This window comes from Phacochoerus africanus, chromosome 7, assembly GCF_016906955.1.
Source record: "Phacochoerus africanus isolate WHEZ1 chromosome 7, ROS_Pafr_v1, whole genome shotgun sequence".
In the NCBI taxonomy this organism is placed as follows: domain Eukaryota; kingdom Metazoa; phylum Chordata; class Mammalia; order Artiodactyla; family Suidae; genus Phacochoerus; species Phacochoerus africanus.
The window spans coordinates 56,077,537-56,092,829 of NC_062550.1; the positions used below are offsets into that span (position 1 = coordinate 56,077,537).

General features: G+C 33.6%; 1 protein-coding gene across 3 annotated transcripts in view; it reads right to left on the bottom strand.

Annotated features, from left to right (window-relative positions):
• The window catches only part of SLCO1C1 (solute carrier organic anion transporter family member 1C1), a 78,142-nt gene that overhangs the window by 55,546 nt on the left and 7,303 nt on the right, over positions 1 to 15,293 (bottom strand). For all 3 annotated transcript variants that reach the window (XM_047787448.1, XM_047787449.1, XM_047787450.1), the window contains 2 exons: positions 1,997 to 2,129; positions 362 to 483 (listed from right to left, as the gene is read on the bottom strand). In XM_047787448.1, coding sequence (XP_047643404.1) covers positions 362 to 483; positions 1,997 to 2,129 — 255 coding nt within the window. The remainder of the gene's footprint in view (positions 1 to 361; positions 484 to 1,996; positions 2,130 to 15,293) is intronic.

A 15,293-nucleotide genomic window follows, 5' to 3' on the forward strand; every position in this document is an offset into this window, starting at 1 on the left:
CTTTTTCAGATTCCTTTCCCATATAGATTATCACAGAATATTGGGTAGAGTTCCCTGTGCTATACAGCAAGTCCCTGTTGGCCAGTCAGCCCACCTTATTTGGAAACACTGGAAGCTTTTCTCAGTCACCAGCAATCAATGCCCAGTTTTATGTAATATTTGATTGTATGCATATTTTCTTAGGATCTCATCACATACTCCCTTATATTCTAGGAAATTTTATGGCACTATAATATCTTAATTTAAGCATTAATTTTTGACAGCAAAAAATCACATAGATACTTTTTTTCGTACTAAAGCACTTATAAAGTCTTTAAAAAGAGCTTGCTTAGTCAAGTTAGGTAAAAAATAATCCTCTTACCATTATTTATTTTGGATTGTGATTTTTCCATAACGGAGATTTGTAATGGACTGTTTGACTCCAGACATGGAGAAATGCTGAGACTGGAATTGGAGAAAGGAGAATATCTTTCATATTTGTACCTGTATAAAAAAGAATATTTTCTTTACTCTGGGCTCATTTAACATCATGTTAAAATATTATAGGTATATTACTTGACTCATTTAGGGGGCCTGTTTGACTCTACAGCTCTCCCTGAATCTGAATCACTCAACCAAACCAACATTTAACAGGACAGTTTTCTGAAGAGATTGCTGGTAGATCTAGTTTGCAGGTACTATACTATATCTGAATCAATTACCCGGTGTCATGAAAGAAAGTAAAGTAATAATTATTTACAGTGGCTCATTTTTATGTAAAAATAATGACTATAAATCACCTCTTATGGTGAAAAAATTTCCATAGAGGAGGACATTTAGCATTAAAATCATGGAAAATATAATTTCCTTTCTTCAGATAATTCCACAGATACCAAGGATCATTATAATGCCTAAAGGCTTTTAAAGTGACTGTCAATAGTGATTATGTTGTATTTTGAATTTTTTTAATTGAGCTTTCTCAATTATCAGAAGGCAACTTCTATAGGCATAATTATTTAGATTTTGAATGTTGATATAAATGACCTAGGAAACCAAGAAAAAGTTTGGCAGATCACTTACGTCTCTGAAATCAGCTCTAAAATGTTGTGGTATGATCATCTAGAATGGGCAGACCTCAAAGTATTACTTGATATATAATATTTTCTAAAATATTCTCTTGCTCTAAAAACCTCTTGGTAGTCACTTGGCTCAGTAGGCAATGGGTAACCACAGAGAAGAGAGGCAGTATGGATATGCATGAAGAAGTCTGAATACCTGTTTTAAGATTCCAGTTCTATAACTACAAGACACCTAAACTTGAGAAGGTCACCAGACTCTTAAGTCATGGTCCTTAGATGTGAAATAAAAATTATAAACTCTGCTCTCCTGCCTTATGGGTTGTTCTAAGGGTGAATTGATATGACAAATGTGGAAAGTTGGAACTACCAAAGTTGTATGTAAGAACTAACAATATTATGAACTGAAGTAACAAAAGTAAACTTCAGGGTTAAAGAACACAGACACTTCACTTCTATTGAGGAAGTTCTATTAGATAGTATGTGAACACTGAAGAGTTACTTCTGTTGGTGATATATCCCAAAGCCAATGATCTGCCAGTCAGCTGTACCATGATCCAACATATTGTCTGTAGCATTCATTTGTTACTCATTTGACTCTTGTTTGACATTTACCATATAATTTATTATTTTCCTTTTATTTATATATTTTGCTTCCATAGTTAGTCTTTGAATGAAGAAATAGTGAAAATACTCCTTTAATTTTATTGACAATTCATACTAGTATATTGAAAAATTTTTTTGTAGCTTATTATATCATAGGTAAAATTATAAGCATTTTGAAATTTTCCCAAAGTACATGTAATAAAAATAAGATATAAATTATCAGGGTTTAAGGCACAAGTTATTTTCTTAAATTTAAATAATTAATTGTAATCATCAAATGGAATCTATGCAACTGTATGGTTAAAGCAAGAAAAAAATGTTTGCTTTATACTTACGTCTCCATGAAGAACTGAGGCATTGCAATGAGCAATGTTCCAACTCCCATGATTAGGCACCCTGCTCCAATTATTTTTGGCCTGTGAAGTTTGGCTCCAAAGTAGCTAACAAATGTTATAACTAAGAGATTCCCTTTGGGGAAAAGAATAAAATATTTATAAACTGGAGAACTTAGAAAAAGTCATCAGCATAACTAAATGGCTACCACTAAATGAATGAATGTCTGGCAATGTTTCGTTTTGAGTAAACCATCTTCCACCATCTTCTCTGTCATTTGTCTTTTTTCCTTTGATCTGACTGTGGAAACTATTTTCAAATTCATTACATCAATCATCTCATTCCTTTATCAAAATATTTTAATAACTAACCTATCTCATTTTCATCCACTTTAATTTGTGCTTTGAAAAAGTGTTTTATCAAACACTTTCAAATTGTAAATTAAATTGTAGAAGGCTTCATTTAATTGCCCTCTTAAATTTTCCTTGGTGATTTTTGAAGTCTATTTTATTACCCTTTCTTCACTTGTTAACATTTTCTATTAAAATTTTTATCAGTTTCCTGTTTCTTCTTGCAGCATATATATTCTTGCTTTACCCAATAGCTCCGAAAGAAAAAATAAACACAACTGTCCTTCCCTTTAAGTGAAAGCAAATTATGAAATACATATTTATATACTTTTTTTACAAAAACATGACTCAAAATAGAAACAAAAATTACTTCACATAACTTCAGAAATACATCAATTATATAACCTCAACGTATGCCTGCAATACAAATTTTATAAAATAGAAAGTCTCTATAAAATATATCCATCTCTCTCTTTTTTTAAGATAACTAAAGAATACATTTTTGAAGGTGGGACTTAAGCATTTTAAAAATAACTCTAGTAAAGGATGTGATAAATTACTTTTAGCTGATGATGGTTAAAACTGATTAAACATGCTTTAGGGAAGATATTCTCATGCTTTGCTGTGCACAAAAATTACTGGAAAGGGGTGGCAAGGGAAATAGAAACATTAAAAATGCATAATCTTTGGCAGCTACTAACAGTTTCTGATTTCATAGGTTGGGGAGGTGGGACAGAGCAGGTCAAGAAATCTACATTTTTAGTATCATATTTGATGGAGATGGTTCCTGGTACATGCTTTGATAAACATTGTTTAGGGTCTTAGATTTCAAGAGACTTTAAAGTTTTAGATATTTACATCTGAAAGAACTAGTGCTAGGTGGAGTAAGACTTAGCAATTCTTCAACAATTGATTGTGATGGCTGTTGGGTGGCCTTGCTTTGAAGTTCTTGATGTTACAATTTTCCAGAAAGAGTGAGTTTCCTTACATCTGTAAGCAATTATCTAATTTACTACTGTTTATTCACATTGCCAGCTTTAGTCAAATGCAAAAAGTAGCAATTTTTGCAGCCTGAGGACAGTGATGATAGTAAGGAAAGTAGCTTGCTCCAGGAAGAATTGAGCTCTTTTCAGTTTTCACATTAAAAAAAAAATTAATCAAGTATGACATTTCTCATTTGAATTTAAATATTTAGTAGAGGAAATCTATATTGATAATTGTCTATATTTCTGCTGATGTGTCACAGTAAATCAAACTTCAAGTGAAAACTGACTTTTGATTTATAGGTAATTTAGCTACCCTCTGCAACTCCCACACCACCACCATCTCACAATAAAAGTCATGTTTTCAAGCTATTTCTGTGTTAACAATTGTTGGTATGCCAAACACTACATAGTACCATTTTAGTCTCTGTGATACCTATAGAAGTTTTTGCTTCCTTTACTTAGTATCCTTTCTGAGTTCTCAGAAGATACATTTAGAAAATAAATGATGAATAAAAGATCAAACTGTGTTTCAACCACTTCACATCTACTACCACAAATTTTTGAAAAAGACAACAGGTCCAGAGAGGCTTACAAATATGTTTTATCAGTTTTTCAAGTGGTAGATTTTTCCTCTCATTCGCTTCATCTTTCTCTTTTTCACTTTCTCCTAACATACCCACGCACAATACTTCTGATAACAAAAAAGAATGCTACCCAACTCATGCTATAAGACAAATATACTCTTGAAACCAAAACCACACTAGGGCCAATGGAAGAAATGACCAAATGCAGTTTATTCTAGGAGTGCAAGTGTACCACCAATTAAACAAATCTATTAATTAAAGCTCTACATTAAATGATAGGAGAAAAATTCCATGACTGTCTTAAGTGATGCAAAAGCGTTCAGTATAATTAACCTCTCATTTATGATAGGAAAAAAATCTAAGCAAATTTAAAGTATCTATCAAAATTGCAAAACACACATATTGTTTAATGGTGAAAATTTTATTTTCATTAAGCTCAGATATGAGAAGGATGCTCACTGTCACTGCTTCTAACACTGAGGTCAATGCAGTAGGATTGTTTATTCAAAAAAACTCTACATCCTCTATAGATAATCAATTAAAATTAATATGAATTTAATGATTGCTGCATTCATATAACATTAGATATTAATACTGCTTCAGTATTCAAGGAACTACTAAATAAATGTAACTGAAATTCTTTGACAACAAAAACTTAAAATATGTAGAAAAATATAAAAAAGTAAGTAGTATATTTATAGATTATAATATTGAAAGCTATTTTTAAAAAAGGTCAAACTAAATGAAGAGATATAACATGTTCATGGCTGGAAAAACTCATTAACATAAAATGCCAGGTATCCAATTTGATATATAAATTTTATGCAATTTCAATCAAACCAAAATAAGATGTTTCAGGAAACTATTCCAAGTATAGCCAAGAAAAAAACTGATGAAAAGTTGGAGATATTCCCACCTACTAGCTGAGCTAATTATAAAACTATAATCAAGAAGACAGTCTTGGAAAGACAAATACCACATGATACCACTTATATCTGGAATCTAATATATGGCACAAATAAACTTTTACATAGAAAAGAAACTCATGGACTTGGAGAACAGACTTGTGGTTGCCAAGGGGGAGGGAGTGGGATGGACTGGAAATCCGTGGTTAATAGAAGCAAACTATTGCTTTTGGAATGGATAAGCAATGAGATCCTGTTGTATAGGTTACTTGTGATGGAGCATGATGGAGGATAATATGAGAAAAAGAATGTATATATATGTGTGTGACTGGGTCACTGCTGTACAGTAGAAAATTGACAGAACACTGTAAACCAACTATAATGGAAAAATAAAAATCATTTAAAAAAAAGTCTTTTATTGAGTAGGGATCAACAGACTTAATGGAAAATATTTACACTTAAGTGGTAAGTTAATATATGATAAAGAAGATATCAAAATAATTGGGTTAAGTGTATATTCAGTTAGTGTTGGTTGGATAATTAGCAACAATAATATAAAGAGCTTGCTACTTAACTTTATATTTAAAATCTATTTCAAGGAAATGCCTTTTCCAGTTCAATATGTAAGAAGCTGGATGTAGCCACTTCATCCTAACATCATGTAAAAGACCAAAACCCAACAACTCTTCTTGGATCTTTTAGACAGATGAGGTCATGGGTAGACTTCTGCCCATTAAATTGGAAAGACCAACAGGAAAATGCAGAGAATTGTGGCCAGCTGGAACAGAAACCCACAAGAACACATCTTGGGAACTAGTGCTATGGTAGGAAAAACCTGAGCTATTATAACTGACAAATTCCTGGAGGCTCAGCATGGACAATTCTGAGAGATAAAATCTCCAGCAAAACCTAGTGATCGAGGGTCCCCACCCTTTTGTGATTTTTACTTCAGGAGCTCAATTAGCATGAAAAAAATTACACACTGAAAGTAAGAAGAAAAAAAAGTGAAGTGACAGAGTAAGCATCAGAACCAGACATGGCAGGGATATTGGAGTTTTCAGACTGGGAATATAAACCTACTATGAATGAGATGCCTAGAGCTCTCATGGATCAAGGAAACAGCATGCAAGAACAAATGGGCAATGTAATCAAAGAGATGTGAATTCTGAGAAAGAATTGGAAAAAAATGCTGGAGATCAAAAACATTGTAACAGAAATGAAGAATGCTTTTGATGGGCTTTTTAGTAAACTGGACACAGCTAAGGAAAGAATCTCTGAGCCTGTGGATATGTCAATAGTAAACTCCAAAACTGAAAAGCAAAGGGAGAAAAGACTGGGGGAAGAAAGAATAGAATATCCCAAGGACTGCGGAATCACATAAGGTGTAACATACAGGTAATGGAAGTTTCAGAAAGAGAAAAGAAAACAAATATTTAAGACTATAATGCATGAGAATTTCTACCAAATTAGTGCCAGATACTAAAACACAGGCACAGGAAGCTGAGAACACAACAAGCAGGATAAATCCCATAAAAATCTAAATTAGATCAATTATTTTCAAAATAGAGAAAACTAAAGATAAGGAGATAGTTCCTTTAAAAAGGAAAAACCCACCTTACCTATAGAGGAGGGGAAAAAAGGAATTTAATCTGATTTCAGAAACCATGCAAAATAGAAAAAAAGTGTAGTAGAGAAATTTCTAGAGTGTTAAGAGAAACCCATTAACCTCAAGTTTTGGATTCTGTGAAGTTACCCTTCAAAACTGAAGAAGAAATATTTTCTCAAACAAATATTTAGAAAAAGTGTTTCTAGTAAACCTGCCTTGCATGAAAAGGCAGTTCTTTAGAGAAAAGAAAAAAATAAAGTTTGGAAACTCAGATCTGCATAAGGAAAGGATGAGTATCAGAGAAGAAATAAGGGAAGATAAATTAAAAACTTTTATTTTTCTTATTCTCAATTGATCTAGCAAATAACATTTCAAAATAATAGTATCAATAATATCAAAAATGTATTCTTATGTATATATGTATTTTTATGTATAAATAAATGAATAATAGCAATAATACAAAGGATGAGAGAGAGGAATTCAAATTATTTTGTTATTCTAAGGTACTTGAACTACCCTTGAAGTGGAATAGTTATTTAACTGTGGACTTGGATTATTTGTAAATGTATATTGCAAACTCTTAAGGCACTCCGCCCCAAAAGACAAAGAAATAACTGTTACGATAATAAAGGGGAGAAAAAATGGAATAATATAAAATGCTTAATTAAAACCACAAAAGACGGAAGACGGGTGGAAGACAAATATAAGACAGAGCAACAACAAATAAAAAAGAGTAGCAAACATGGTAGAGATTAATCTAGCTATATCAATAATTAGTTTGAATATCAACAGTCTCTGTGTACCAATTAGAAGAGAGATTGCCAGAGCTGGTCAAGATATTTGTCTATAAACTCACTTTAAAGACACATATAGGTTAAAAATAAATGGAGAAAATGTAGTATGCTAACATTAATAAAAAGAAAGCAGGAGTAGTATAGTAAGTTCAGACAGATTTCAGACCAGGAAAGTTATCAGTGCCATTGTATAATATAAAAAAAAATGTATTCAATTCTCTAAGAAAACATAACAACCCCAAATGTGCATATGCCTAATAATAGAATATCAAAATATGTGAAAAAAATTGATAGAACTGCAAGGAGAAATAGATGAATTCACCATTATAGTTAGAGACTTCAATATCCCTCTAACAGAAATGGACAGATCTAGCACACTGAAAATCAGTGAAGACATGGTTGAACTCAACACCCCAATTAATTTGTTATAATATCTACAGACTACTTCATTCAATGAATGCATAATATACATTTTCCTCAAATTCACATGTAACATTCACCAAGAGAGACCACATTCTGGACTGTAAAATATACCATAACTACTTCAAAGGATATAAATCATGCAATATCTGTTTTCAGAATACAACAGAATTAAACTAGAAATCAGTAGCAGAAAGAGAGCTGTAAAATCTCAAACATGTGGAGATTAAATAATTTGTCTCTAAGTAAAATACGAGTTGTCTCAAAATAAATTTTTAAAAATTCAACTAAATGAAAACAAAAACAGAGCTTATCAAAATTTGCATGTTGGAGAAAAAGCAGTGTTGAGAGGGAAATTTATAGCACTGAAGGCATATATTAAAAAGAAGTATCCAAAATCAGTAATCTTAGGTTTCCACATTAGAAAATTAGAAAAAGAAGAGCAAATCAAAGCAGGCAGAAGAAAACAAGTAATAAATAATTTAATTCATTAGATAATAAAGGAATATTATGAATAACTCTATGCCCCCAAATTTGATTATCTCAATGAAATGGACAAATTCCTTGAAAGACAAAATTGGCCAAATCTCACATAATAAGAAACAGATAATCTGAATATTCCTATATCTAAAAAAGAAATTGTGGAGTTCCCGTCGTGGCGCAGTGGTTAACGAATACGAATGGGAGCCATGAGGTTGCGGGTTCGGTCCCTGCCCTTGCTCAGTGGGTTAAGGATCCAGCGTTGCCGTGAGCTGTAGTGTAGGTTGCAGACGCGGCTCGGATCCCGCGTTGCTGTGGCTCTGGCATAGGCCGGTGGCAACAGCTCCGATTCAACCCCTAGCCTGGGAATCTCCATATGCCTCGGGTGTGGCCCAAAGAAATAGCAAAAAAAGACAAAAAAATAAAAAGTAAAAAATAAATTGTGAACCAATAATTAATATCCTTCCAAAACACAAAGCACCAGGTCCAAATAGATTCATTGGTGAATTTTACCACATAGTTAATGAAGAAATTATACCAATTATCTGCAAAGTCTTTCAGAATATAGACACATTTCCTAATTCTACAAGGGCACCATTACCCTAATACCAAATTCAGACAGACATTACAAGAAAACTACAAACTAATGTCTCTCATGAACATAGTTGAAACAAACCTCAACAGCATCTTAGCAAATAAAATCCAACAATATATAAAAAGAATTATACATTAAGACCAAATGGCTTTTTCCCAGGTATGCAGGGTTTTTTTTAAATAATTGATTAGAAAATCAGTTAATATAATCTGTCACATCAACAGGCTAAAGAAGAAAACTTACATGCTCATATCAATAGATGCAGAAAAAGCATTTTATAAAATTCTACAGCCATTCATAAAAAGAGCTCCAGGAACTTGGAAGAGAGGAGCATCCTCAACTCAGTAAAAAAAAAATACCTACCAAGGGGTTCCCATTGTGATTCAGCAGAAATGAATCTGACTAGTATCCATGAGGATGAGGGTTCAATCCCCAGCCTCGCTCAGTGGGTTGGGGATCCAGTGTTGTCATGAGCTGTGCTATCGGTCACAGACATGGCTCAGATCCTTCGTTGCTGTGGCTATGGCATAGGCCAGCAGCTATATAGCTCAAGATTCCACCCCTAGCCACTGGGAACCTCCATATGCCAAGGGTTCATCATTATAAAGCAACACGAAAAACAAACAAAAAACCTACCAAAAATATAGATAACATTATATTTAATGGTGATAAGTCAAATCTTTTCCATTAAGATCAGGCAAGGATGTCCCTTCTCACTACTAGTCTGAACTAGTGTCATAGAACCAAAAAAAAAGGAAACAAAAGTGAATAGATTGAGAAGGAAGAAATAAAATTGTCCTTGTTTCCAAAAAATGCAATCACCTATGTAGAAAATCTGAAAGGATTAACAAAAGAGTCCTGGAACTAATAAGTGATTATAATAGGGTTGTAAGATACAAGTTTAATATACAAAAGTCAACCACTTTCTTATATACCAGCAATAAACAATTGGAATTCAAAACAACTTCATTTACCTTAACACCCCCATAATGAAATAAATATATATAAACTGAATATATATAATATATATAAATTGAATTACTTTGCTATACACTTAGAAACTAACACAATGTGGTAAATTAACTATACTTAAAATTAAAAAAAAAAATACCATTTGCATTAGCACTCCCAAAATGAAATAGGTATAAATCTAACAATATACTTACAAGATTTATGTGAAGAGTCAGGTTTATTCCTAGGTATTTAATTTTCTTGGGGGGTGTGACTTTAAAAGGTATTGTATTTTTATATTCTTTTTCTAATATTTCTTTGTTAGTGTACAGAAATGCAACTGATTTCTGAATGTTAATCTTGTATCCTGCTACTTTGTTGAATTCATCGATCTTTTCAACTAGTTTTTCTGTGGAGTCCTTAGGGTTTTCTATATATAGTATTATGTCATCTGCATAGAGTGATAATTTTATCACTTCTCTTCCAGTTTGGATACATTTTCTTTCTTTTGTTTGTCTGATTGCTGTGGCTAGGACTTCCAGTACTATGTTGAATAAAAGTGGTGAGAGCGGGCATCCTTGTCTTGTTCTAGATTTTAGAAGGAAGACTCAGCTTTTCTCTTTTGAGTATTAGATTGGCTGTGGGTTTGTTACAAATGGCTTTTATTATGTTAAGATATGTTCCCTCTATACCCACTTTGGTAAGAATTTTTTTTTCATGAATGGATGTTGGACTTTATCAAATGCTTTTTCTATATCTATTGAGATAATCATGTGGTATTTGACTTTTGTTAATGTGGTGTATGGCATTGACTGATTTGTATATGTTGAACCATCCTTGTGAACCTGGGATGAATCCCACTTGGTCATGGTGTATGATCTTTTTAATATATTGTTGGATTCGGTTGGCTAAAATTTTGTTGAACATTTTTGTGTTTATATTCATCAAAGATATTGGCCTATAATTTTCTTTTTGGTAGTGTCTTTGTCTGGTTTTGGTATTATGGTGATGGTGGCTTCATAGAATGTCTTTGGGAGTGTTCCTCCTTCTTCGATCTTTTGGAAAAGTTTAACAAGGACAGAAACTAGAACACACCCTCACACCATGCACAAAAATAAAACTCAAAATGGCTTAAAGACTTAAACATAAGAAACCATAAAACTCCTAGAAGAGAACATAGGCAAAATATTCTCTGACATCAACCATACAAATGTTTTCTTAGGCCAGTCTCCCAAGGCAACAGAAATAAAAACAAAAATAAACCAATGGGGCCTAATCAAACTTAAAAGATTTTGTACAAAAAAGGAAACTGTTTAAAAAAAAAAGACAATTTACAGAATGGGAGAAGGTGGTTTCAAATGATGCAACTGGCAAGGGCTTAATCTGTAAAATATACAAACAGTTTATACAACTCAACAGCAAAAAAGCCAACAACCCAATTGAAAAATGGGGAGAAATAATGCCATTGCGGCAACATAGATGGAACTAGAGACTCTCATACTAAGTGAAGTAAGTCAGAAAGAGACAGATACCATATGACCTTATCACTTATGTCTGGAATCTAATTTACAGCACAAATGAACCTTTCTACAGAAAAGTAGCAAACGCATGGACTTGGAGAAAAGACTTGTGGTTATCAAGGGGGAGGGCAAGGGAGTGGGATGGACTGAGAGTTTGGGGTTAATTGATGTAAACTGTTGCTTCTGGAGTGGATAAGCAATGAGATCCTTCTGTATAGTGCAGGGGACTATATCTAGTCACTTGTTATGGAACATGATGGAGGATAATGTGAGAAAAAAAATATATGAATGAGTCACTTTGCTGTACAGTAGAAATTGACAGAACATTGTAAATCAACTATAATAGAAAAAAATTAAAATATTAAAGAAGATTAAAAAATTGAAAAAAAATTTATATGAAGAGGTCTGCAAGACTGATTAAAGAAATAGAAAAAACTCAGTAAATGGAGAGATATCTCATGTTCTTGGATAAGGAGACTCAGTGTGTCAAAATATTAATCCTTTCCAACTTGATTGATGTATTTAATGCAAACTCAATCAAAATCCCAGCAAGTTATTTATGGCTAGTGAGTAACAAACTGATTATAAAGTTTATATGGAGAGGCGAAAGACCCAGAATAGCCACAAAATATTGAAGAAAAACCAAGTTAGAGGACTGACATTACCCAATCTCAAGACGTAATATAAAGTCATAGTAATTAAGACAGTGAGATACTGCTGAAAGAATAAACAAACAGGTTCATGAACAGAATAGATAGCCCAGAAATGAGCCTATGTAAATACAGTTAACTGATTTTGGAGGAAGGAATGAAGGTAATACAACACAGCAAAGGTAGTTTTTTTAAATGGGCTGTAACTTGATATATGCATGCAAAAAGAAAAAAGAATATGGACATAGAGTTTACAGTCTTCACAAATATAAACTCAAAATGGATAATAGACGTAAATGTAAGTTTCAATAGTATGTAACTTAGAAGAAAACCTAGAGGACTTTGGGTTTGGTGATGACTTTTTAGGTGCAACACAAAAACACAATCCAGGAAAAAGAATTGATAAGCTAGACTTTATTAAAATTCTGCTCTATGAAAGACAACTTTAAGAGAATTAGAAGCCATAGACTGAGAGAAAATATTTACAAAAGCCATATTCAGTGAAGAACTCTTGTCCAAAATATACAAAGAATTCTTCAAACCCAACGATAAGAACACAAACAACATGATTAAAACATGGGCCAAATACCTTGCCAGATACATTATCAAAGGAGATACGTAGATGGCAAATAATGCATGGAAAGATGTTCAACATCGTATGTCATCAGGGAACTGCAGATTAAAATAACAATGAAACACTACTGCATATCTGTTAGAATGGCCAAAATCCAAAACATTAGAAGCCGATGAGGGTGTGGAACAACAAGAACTCTCATTTATTGCTGAACTTTCATTGCAAAAGGAACAGCCACTTTAGAAGACAATTTGGTAATGTCTTACAAGACTAAAGATATTCTTCCCATAAGATCCAGCAAATATGCTCCTTGGTATTTACACAAAAGCGTAGAAAGTTTATGTCCCCACAAAAATCTGCACACACATTTATAGCAGCTTTATTTATAATTGGCAAAACTTGGAAGCAATCAAGATGTCCTTCCATAGATGAACAGATAAGTAAATGAAGGTCCATCCAGAAAATGGATTATTATTCAGTGCTAGAAATAGGTGAGTTACCTAGTCATGAAAAGACATGGAGGAACCTTAAATGCTTATTACCATGAGAAGGAACCCAATTTGAAAAGGCTACGTAATGTATGACTCCAAATATATAACATCCTGAAATAGGCAAAACTATAGAGACAGCAAAAAATAATAATAATAATAATAAATCAGTGGTTGTCAGGGGTATGGGAAAAGGATGAATAGATAGAGCACAGGATTCTTAGAGCATTGAAGGTACTCTGCATGATAATATAATAGTGGATATATTCATTATACATTTGTTTAATCCCACAGAATACACACCACCAAGAATGAGCCCTAATGTAAAATCTGGGTGATAATGAGCTGTTATTGCAGGTCATAAATAGTAAAGAATGTACCACTCTGGGCAAGGGGTATGTCGGAAATTTCTGTACCTTCTACTCAGTTTTGCTGTGAACCCAAAGCTTCCCTAAAAACCCAAGTGTACCTAAAACATTTATATCAAGTTGACTTAATATTAAAATGTAAAAGGCAATCGTTTGAAATATTTAGTAGAAAATACATGGAAAACTTTGAAACAAAGAAATAATATCTGGAAATATTAGCAGACTCTTGATATAAAAATATTTTATTTTTTTGGCAACCCTGTTATTTTAGGGGCAAGAGTCCTTGTTACAACTTTATTTGGGAAGAAATTGAGTGTCAGTATATGAATGTTAGATGATAATGCCAATCGATGTCAAAAGATAAATGAAATTGTTCTGGAGTTCCTGTCATGGCTCAGTGGTAATGAACCAGACTAGCATCCATGAGGATGCGAGTTCGATCCCTGGCCTTGTTCAGTGGGTTAAGGATCCAGCATTGCCATGAGCTGTGATGTAGGTCGCAGACTTGGCTCAGATCCCACATTGCTGTGGTTGTGGATAAGGCCAGCAGCTATGGCTGTTTCAATCCACCGCCTGGGAACTTCCATGTGTCGTGAGTGTGGCCCTAAAAAATAAAAAAATTTAAAAAAAGATAAATAAAATTGTTCTGCACAAAAAGGGAAGAATTTAAACTAATGACAGGGGGTGGAAAGGGGGTCCAGAGTCCTAGAAGAAAGGAATGTGGAAAAAGGTAAAAGGAATAAATTAAAATTATGGTCAGGGAACCCACTTTTCTGGAAAACTATGGATTGCAAATAAATAAAGCAAACCTGTGATGTTTGAGATAATGTTTTGGAATGGAATTATGAGGACTTTTATTGCATCTAATCCAGTAAACAGTAAATTTCTGTACTTAGAATGGTCTGGAAGAATTAACATGATAGATTCAGGGTCTTTGTTACTTCCTATGCAACATTAGCACCCTCTATTAAATATAGATTCTCTCAAGTTTTGCACTGGGATCTAGGAATCCAACAAGAAGCTTGCACCATATTCTTTCTAAAATGTTTTTCTCTGTTCATTTCTTCTTATTTCTGTAAGTCTCATTTATTCTTTTGCCTGACACAAGCTGCCTCTTCATACTTGTTCTTCTGATACAGTGTTACCCTTACCTTCACTCTCTATGGTCTTTCATTCAAGGTAGGGCAAGCATCAAAGAATACATCAACTATCCAGGCCTATCTAAGGAATTTACAGAAGGAAATGAAATGGTCAGATGCTTTAGAAACTTGTTACACAAAGTGCAGCTCATTGACAAATAGCATCAGCATTGTATTGGAGCTTGTTAGATATGCAGAATCTTACTTCCCTTCTTACAAAATCAGTCTGTGCATTTTAAACAAATTGTCCAGTCATGTGTATGAATATTAATGTTTGACTAGCAATGAAACAAAAAATCTTTTTCTAGTAGGATGATGAAAGATGAGTTTGGAAAGCAAAAGCCTGAAGGTAAAAGTTTACCTATTCAGTCTTTTAATGCTGTGATATTTAGTATCAGAACTGAAATATATAGTATGAACATCTTCAGTCAGGGCACCGAAGATGGCTGTTCTCTTGCTCTCTATACATCTCCTGCTCAACCAGTATCTGCTTCGTCTATACTCTCACATAATCGTCTTTCCTATAAACTTGCTCCTGCCCCCAGCTAGTGATTGCTCTGACCTCTGACAGAACATCTCCACTACCACAGCTTATCAAAGGGGTGGTGAGGGGAGTGACCCTCCACTGGTTTCCCTGGTAACCAATGTGCCAACCTGAAGTCAATTCCCCCTATAATTGGTAATGTCCCCTGCCCCTGGGAGTAGAAGTAAAGACTGCCACCATGTCCTGCCCATGGTCTGCTGCATACGGTGGGCTGTGTCTCCATGACCTTGCTTCAGACGAGTAAGCTCCCCCTATCCATTAAACTATTTATGTCTCTTTTGTTGACTGTGGGGTCTGTCTTCAGTCTTTTTTTCCCTCCCACAAATTTTATTCTTTATTATTTTT